Source organism: Arachis hypogaea, chromosome 10, assembly GCF_003086295.3.
Source record: "Arachis hypogaea cultivar Tifrunner chromosome 10, arahy.Tifrunner.gnm2.J5K5, whole genome shotgun sequence".
Taxonomy (NCBI): domain Eukaryota; kingdom Viridiplantae; phylum Streptophyta; class Magnoliopsida; order Fabales; family Fabaceae; genus Arachis; species Arachis hypogaea.
Genome location: NC_092045.1, coordinates 16,473,787 through 16,481,533, shown reverse-complemented (window position 1 = coordinate 16,481,533; position 7,747 = coordinate 16,473,787). Strand labels below are relative to the sequence as shown.

General features: G+C 34.3%; 2 protein-coding genes across 3 annotated transcripts; one reads left to right on the top strand and one right to left on the bottom strand.

The window, feature by feature from the left end:
• The first annotated feature begins 619 nt into the window (after positions 1 to 619).
• On the top strand, positions 620 to 3,395 carry LOC112717361 (uncharacterized). The gene is made up of 6 exons (XM_025769417.1): positions 620 to 757; positions 857 to 1,208; positions 1,493 to 1,680; positions 1,789 to 2,485; positions 2,572 to 3,038; positions 3,087 to 3,395. Exons 1-6 carry the CDS (start codon positions 620 to 622, stop codon positions 3,393 to 3,395), a joined length of 2,151 nt encoding a protein of 716 aa, XP_025625202.1.
• A 174-nt stretch (positions 3,396 to 3,569) lies between these two features.
• On the bottom strand, positions 3,570 to 6,130 carry LOC140175471 (protein MAIN-LIKE 1-like). Of its 2 annotated transcripts, XM_072204012.1 has the most exons (3): positions 5,938 to 6,130; positions 4,086 to 4,488; positions 3,570 to 3,918 (listed from the first exon to the last, which is right to left on the bottom strand). In XM_072204012.1, the coding sequence occupies exons 2-3, from the start codon at positions 4,459 to 4,461 to the stop codon at positions 3,773 to 3,775; spliced, it is 522 nt and encodes a 173-aa protein (XP_072060113.1). In that variant the 5' UTR covers positions 4,462 to 4,488; positions 5,938 to 6,130; the 3' UTR covers positions 3,570 to 3,772. The 2 variants fall into 2 exon arrangements, with proteins under 2 accessions (XP_072060113.1, XP_072060112.1); XM_072204011.1 differs by lacking the exon at positions 5,938 to 6,130 and having other exon boundaries at positions 4,086 to 4,584.
• Positions 6,131 to 7,747: the final 1,617 nt, after the last annotated feature.

Sequence of the window (7,747 nt, the reverse complement as noted above, 5' to 3'; positions counted from 1 at the left end):
AGTTAGTTATTTAATAACAAAGATTTTTGAGTAATTTAACATACTTTAATTAGATGATTACGAAAAGATGTCGGCTCATTTTTTTTGATATGATTTATTGGTGTGAGTTTAGCTGGATTATGATCATTACAGGTGAATTACACTGTTATGACGGCGTTGAGTTTGGAATTTTGTGGGAAAGAAATCGGACCCACCGATTTCAAGCAAGTTGAGGAAGGAACACAAATCGGTGGGTCCGAATTGTGTGAGGTTGTTGAGCTAGAAATCGGTGCCACCGATTTGTGGGTTTACAAAGAGGGAGGAAATCGGACCCACCAATTTCTGGGGACCGGGAATTTTTGTTTTAATCCCGGAGGGGACCGATCGGACCCACCGATTTCTGGTGTGCACAAATTTCGATACGAACACGGTCGGTCCCTACGATTTGCCTGTAAGTGCATTCCTAAAATGAAAAGTATCACAAAGTCCCATTCAATTCTTCGTAGCCGTCCCAGCTGTTCTTCATCTCCTCGTCCCAGCTTTTCTCCGTCTCCTCCTCTCATTTTTCTTTCTTTTTCCCTTCCTGTTGAAGTAGAATAAATTTCTGGAATAGTGAGTTTAGTCAGGTACGTATACTATTATGGATGATAGAGTTGTGTTGAAGATTTATTATTACGGGCAGATTTTACTGGAAACATATGAGGGGGTTCAATTTGTGTGTGAGAATCCATTAGATATTGTTATTCCGTTCACATTATCATTTGAGGAATTGAAAGGGGTGATTTGTGAGAAGATAGATTCTCAAAGATTTAGGAGAGTATCGTGTATTTTGTACCGGTATCCGTTATCTGTGTTTGGTGGGTTCGTTCAATTTTAGACCAAGTACGTCACAGATGAAGCGAGTATGCATGAAATGTTTTCATTGTATATGGATAATCGCCACCGAATGTCGTGCATCGAGTTGTATATTGAGTTTGAGCAATCCGAAGCAGACCGTAACATTGAGTTGGAAGATTATAATAGTGAAAGCGAGGATGAATTTGAAAGTAACTACGAGATCGTTGGTCCATGTGAATACGAAGATGAAACTGGCGGTGATATGAACGCAGATGTGGCAGAAGTTGCAAATGCACTAGCAAACCCGCGTCCGTTTCAGGAGCCTTCTTTCATGCGGTCGTTGGATTTGGAGGCTATGCACGCACCGGAGTTTCCGCAATATATGAATTCAGGTGCGTAAAGCTAGATAGACATGTGAAACTCTGATGTAGCTGATAAATAATTCAGATGCGTAGCATATGTGGATAGTCATTTGTGAGCATAGCGTTTGATTTTTTTATTAATAGGTAGTTCTTTATTATGAATTGTATTTAGTGGTTCTTTGCGTAGATAGATCAGAGGAAAAAAAAAGACTATTATAGGCTTATATAGTTCTAGTGTGTTTAGTATTTGAGTTGTAGTAAGTAATTTATTACTGAGGACATAATAAAGGATTTCTTTCTTTTGATGTATGCAGCCCTTCCTGTTGTGGCGGATGGTGAGTTCACAGTGGGGATGAAATTCAGTTCAAGGGAGGCAGTAATCAAGGCAATGAAAGATTATACCATCCGAAGAAGTGTAGACTATCGGGTATATGAGTCGGAACCCACGACATTCTATGCCAAATGTACAGAATATGGCAATGGTTGTGACTGGTTGATCAGGGTAACCAAAATGCAGAAGAAGTACTGTTGGGAGATAAGGAGGTACAATGGAAGTCACACGTGTACCAGGTCAACTATTTCTCAAGACCATTCGAAGCTGGATTAGAAGACAGTTGCAGAAGCAATTAAGCCGTTGGTAGAAGTTGACCCGTCTATAAAGGTGAAATCAATCATTGCTGAAGTTCAGTCAAAGTTTAACTACACCATCAGTTATCGCAAGGCTTGGTTAGCAAAGCAGCAGGCGGTGGAATCAATTTTCGGTGGTTGGGAAGCATCGTATGAAGCTTTGCCCATATGGTTTGAGGCCATGTGTCAAAAGGAGCCATCAGCAGTGGTTCACTTTGAAACAATGCCTGCTTACCAGGGGGATGATTTGGTTCCTGATATACGTGTACTGCATAGAGTCTTTTGGAGCTATTATCCTTGTATAAGGGCCTTCAGACACTGCAAGCCAGTGGTGCAGGTGGATGGGACTCATTTGTATGGAAAATACAAAGGTTGTTTATTGGTTGCAGTCTCACAGGATGGTAATAACAACATAGTGCCTATTGCATTTGTCATAGTGGAGGGAGAGACTTCGGATGCATGGTACTTTTTCCTGAGTAACTTGCGTCAACATGTGGTGACACGTGATGGAGTGGGACTTATCTCTGATCGACACGATTCTATTAGGTCAGCTATTGAAAGAAGTAATGGTGCTTGGTCTCCTCCTAGAGCATTCCATATGTTTTGTATCCGGCATATTGAGTCAAACTTCTTGAGGAAGTTCAAGGCACCTTACTTGCAGAAGCTCATCATCAACATTGGTAAGTTTGAAAACAATGAAGTTTGATGTGATTGTAAGTACAAGAAAGTATAATGATGTCCATCGTTGACTAAATGTTTTTCATAGGATACTCGACGACGATCAAGGAATACCAGATGCGCTATGAACGATTAAAGGAACGAGGTGAGGCTTACATCAACTGGCTTGATCGGATCCCACGTGAGCAGTATGCTTTGGCATTTGATGGTGGTTACCGGTGGGGTCATATGACGACCAATTTTGTGGAGTGCATCAACTCCGTCTTAAAAGGTGCACACAATCTCCCGGTGACTGCCCTTGTTAAGGCTACATTTTACAGACTGAACGAGTTGTTCACAAGGAAAAGAGCCGAGGTTGAAGCCCAAATTAATAATGGACTTGTGTTCTCTGAGGTGGTGACCTCCAAGCTGCATGCAAATCAACGAGCATCGAGTAACATACAAGATAGCTGTTTTGATAGAGAGAATGAGGTATTCGAGGTACGCGAGATGCCAAGTGGGGCTGAGTATGCAGTTGACCTACGCCACCGTCGTTGCGACTGTGGTGAATTCCAGGTTGACTGAATTCCGTGTCGACATGTGTTTGCATGTTGTGCAAACCAGCGGTTGGATTGGCAAGTGTACGTTCATGATGTATACAAGATGGACCAAGTTCGAAGAGTATACAGGGCTAGGTTTAGGCCACTGGGGAATCCTGCAACATGGCCTGCTTACCACGGGCCTCGATTCGTTGGAAACCCGTTCCTCAGACGTGTTGCCAAAGGTCGTCCGAAGAAGACCCGCTTCTTGAATGAGATGGACACTCGTATGTTGCGTCGCCCTAGGCGATGCAAGCAATGCGGTGGCGAGGGTCATAGTCGAAGTAGATGTCGTCAAATTGGTGGACCTAGTGCTGGACCAGCCGACGATTAGTAATTACTTTTGTTACGTTTCATTTGAATTTATGTACGACATTGACTTTTGGTTAAACTTTTGCTAATTTTCGTACTTGTAGTGATTTCCAACGTCATTAACATACTTCATGGAAAAATAGTAATGACAACGTAAGTTACATAGACTTTAATCAAATATTAATAACAACCAATGTGACATACTCAATAATTAATAAGTAACAGCACCCTTATAGTAACATCATCAATAATTAATAACAACACCTTAATAGTAACATACTCAATAGTTAATAAGTAACAACACCCAAATAGTAACATACTCAATAATTTCATAGTTACAAGTTTTTTTTTTAATTACTGATAACTACCTAGTTAAAAACAAAGTTAATCCATACAACTTTACTTCCTCGGTCCCCACTTCATATCTTTGTATAACTTTTTGCACTTCTTGGCAATCTTGTTAAAGGCGGATGGTGTATACCGATTCGCACTCCGACGTGGAGGATCAGCTCTAAGGTTGTAACCTTTACTTTTTTCACTTGTGGCTGTACCTAGCAAAATAATACAATAGACATTCATAATGAAATTCCTACCAATTGGATGCTAGTAATCAAATGGTACTTGAATATGTAATGCGAATAAAAATTTACCATGAAGCTACTAATAGACATTCATAATGAACGACTAAATCATTAACAATAAAATATTTTACCTGCACTAGGCGCTGGGTCCTCATCAACAGCATCGTCCTCATCCGCATCCTCGTCCTCATCCTCATCCTCATCCTTTACATACATCTGAATGTGAACATCATCATTCAACACTATACGATCTTTCAAACCCCTAAACCACGTTAATTTTATAAAGCTCCCTCTACAGTCTGTCTTCCTCGGTGCAACTCCAAATTGGTGCAAGCACTCGGCTTCCAATGCCTCAAAACTACTCATTGTCGGTCCTGTAACTGGAAGTCCATTTGTCGGCAGACTGAGAATCATCACCACATCCTCCAACGTCACCGCACACTCACCAACCGGAAAGTGAAAAGTGTGAGTCTCAGGCCGCCATCTCTCAACCAGAGCATTAACCATTGCTGACTGACATTGGACCACTCCAATCTGAGAAACATAATAAAAGTCAGTCTCGCGTAACTGTGACTCAACAATTTCGTTGTATCGATCCGGCGGCTTATAATGCTCACACATTAACATCCGTAAACCCTACAATATCAAATCTCCGTTATAAGTACCAGCATAATATAACTACATTATCAAAAACAAAATTATCCTAACATGTCCATTATAACTAACCCCAATCATAATTGCATTGAAACATACACAGTAAATGATACAACAATCTTTCAATTATTAGTCATCATAAATAAAATAATTAGTCATCATAAATAAAATAATTTATTATATTGTTATTATTATTATTCATAATAACTCATTAAACTCAATTACTAATACTAATAAAATAATAACAACAACAACATATCAATATCTTCTCTAATCTGTTATGTATACATCTCATTCTCCTTCCTCATTCATTCATTCATTCATTCATTCATTCATTCCTTACATTCATCACATCACATTCATTCTTTCTTTAATTTTATTTTAACCAATAACTATTAACAAAATTCCAACTCAACGGTTAAATCCAACCATATCAGACATACAACATACATGATTAATTTCTATTTCTAAATACCTAACAATAAATAATTATACACACATACATGATTAGATTAACTTTTACTTAGTGCCATTATAATATATATATATATATATATATATATATATATATATATATATATATATATATATATATTACTAATAAAATTTACTATTATCACTAATATTATCAATAAATCAGATTATTAAAAAAAATACCCCAGCTAATCTGGATTTAATTTATTCTAACTAACTTTATTATTATTATTATTATTATTTTAAACAGCATACTATTCTATTTATTATTATTATTGTTATTATTATTATTATTTTAAACAGCATACTATTTTATTATTTATTATTATTATTATTATTATTAATATTATTATTATTATTATCATTATTATTATTATTCCTAACACAATATACTATTAATTTCTTAATCTAAATTTACTTATTACTAATTTATTGTCTAAATTTTACTGAATTAAAATTCAATTATTAGTCATCATAAATAAAATAATTTATTATATTGTTATTACTATTAATCATAATAATTTATTAAACTCAATTATTAATACTAATAAGATAATAACAACAATAACATATCAATCTACTCCAATCTATTATATACAGATCTCATTTTTCTTTCTCATTCTTTCCAACTCAACGGTTACATTTAAATCCAACCATTTCAGATATACAACATACAGGATTCATTTTTATTTTAGTTTCTATTTCTAACTACTTAATAAACAATAAATAGTTATACACACATATGATCAAATTAATTTTTATTTAGTGTCATTATAATATCTATTACTACTAAAACCTACTATTATCACTATTATTATCAATAAATTAGAATATTAAAAAAAATTAAAAACTTACATAATCTGGATGCCCAAGATAGTTGACAATATGAAGTTCCGGTTGATTTACATCTTTAATTTTTCTTTTTTTTGGTATTTTCTTCAAAATTTTTTGAACCTTTCTTGTGGTTCAACAATGGGGAACAAGGAAGGGAAAGAGATGGGGTTCAGAGAGTAAAGTGTGGGGTTGAGAGAGAGATCCAACGAAGAGTGAAAGTGATAGGTTGGGAGGGGGTTACATCACTTGAATTGGGAGAAGGAGTGTCACGGGCCAACCAGGACCTGGGTGCATGTGTGACACCTGGCCATTGTCCTCAAATCGGTGCCACCGATTTGCGACCCATCTCCACCCTGAAATCGGTCCATCCGATTTCTACCCACCAAATCGGTCCGTCCGATTTGTTTTACTCCGCCGTCACATTTCCGTAATACACCCTAAACCTTCATAACGCTGTTAGACTCCATCAGAATCCCCATATTAAAATTAAAAAACTCAAAGATGTCATGTGTCTTTTTTTAATGTTTTTTTGCTATTAATATTAGTTTTTTTGCTATAATAATAATAATAATAATAGCTGATTACTCAAAGTAGATATTTTGCTGAGTTACCGTGTTCGCGTGTCAGACACATTTTGGATACGACACTCACCAATAGTCGTTCGATATGCGTGTGTCCAACCGTATCTTAATAAAAAGTAAAAAATTCTTCTCCGACACACTTGGACACGCCTAAATACCACCACATGTCAGCGTGTCTAATTTTATTCTTAACAGATATTTTTAAAATAAATTTAGATATAGTATATATTATTATTTATTAAAAATTAATTAAGATAATATATAAAATATTAAATAGTTTTTTAAATTAGTTAAAATAATATACTTATATATCGTTTATTTATTTTCATCTTTTTATGTAATATTATTATACATATTAAAATAGTATAAAGTGATTTAGTAGATAATTTTTAGACATAATTTTAATTATTTTTTTCAGTATAAATACATGTACATTAAAATGTTTAATTAGTTATTTTGTTAGAAATTATATAAGAGTGATTTCATTATTGTAAAAAAATATTTGTGCCTCTACCAAGTGAATTTTTTTAGAGGAATGCTTTTATTAATTAATTACTAAAGAAATAAAAAATAACGACAATAAAAAAACATAAATACAATTTAGGAATATTTATTTTTTTTACTAATCTTAATGATTAATTTTTGTTAGCTGATAATTAACAATAAGCAAAGTTAAATATGGCGCCAAGAAAAAACAAATTTTTAAGAATGTGAGTTTTATTACTATAAAGAAATATGAACGTGTGAGTGTGACTTTTCAGAGTACATTAGAATATACTGTAGCAATTCACATGCCACAACACTTTAAAATTTTGACATCTGTTTATCTATACATGTAAAAAAAAATTTAATATCTACACAGTAGCATTCGCTCTTTTTTTTTATCTTTTGAATTCTCCCAATCCGGATCAAAAGGGTCATGTTCTTTTTCTCTATGCAATTCAATGTAGTCAATAAGCTACTAAAATTATAGCAATCTATTATAGCCATAATTTTCGGAACCAACTCGGTGATCGAACCAGTTAGATTATTGTGTCATTGAATCATTAGTTTAATCGATAAATTACTAGTTGAACCGATTAATTCCGTTTTTTGTAAATAAAAAATAAAATATAATCAAAAATTTAAAATTTAAAATTTAAAGTCTAATTTTTCAATTCGGTCCAATTTTAATAACTATGTTTATTAAAAAAAAAGTCACAATAGAACTTTTGACATTTCACCAAAAATAAAATTTTTGACATTTCACC

What these genes read in the sequence shown, in the direction of transcription:
- LOC112717361 (XM_025769417.1), top strand. Translation starts at nt 620, where the DNA reads ATGGATGATAGAGTTGTGTTGAAGATTTATTATTACGGGCAGATTTTA. An exon ending in CATTTGAGGAATTGAAAGGG is followed by an intron (nt 758 to 856) that starts GTGATTTGTGAG and finishes GTTCAATTTTAG; the next exon opens with ACCAAGTACGTCACAGATGA. An exon ending in GTTGTGACTGGTTGATCAGG is followed by an intron (nt 1,681 to 1,788) that starts GTAACCAAAATG and finishes CTGGATTAGAAG; the next exon opens with ACAGTTGCAGAAGCAATTAA.
- LOC140175471 (XM_072204011.1), bottom strand. Translation starts at nt 4,581, where the DNA reads ATGTTAATGTGTGAGCATTATAAGCCGCCGGATCGATACAACGAAATT. An exon ending in GGACCCAGCGCCTAGTGCAG is followed by an intron (nt 3,919 to 4,085) that starts GTAAAATATTTT and finishes TGCTAGGTACAG; the next exon opens with CCACAAGTGAAAAAAGTAAA.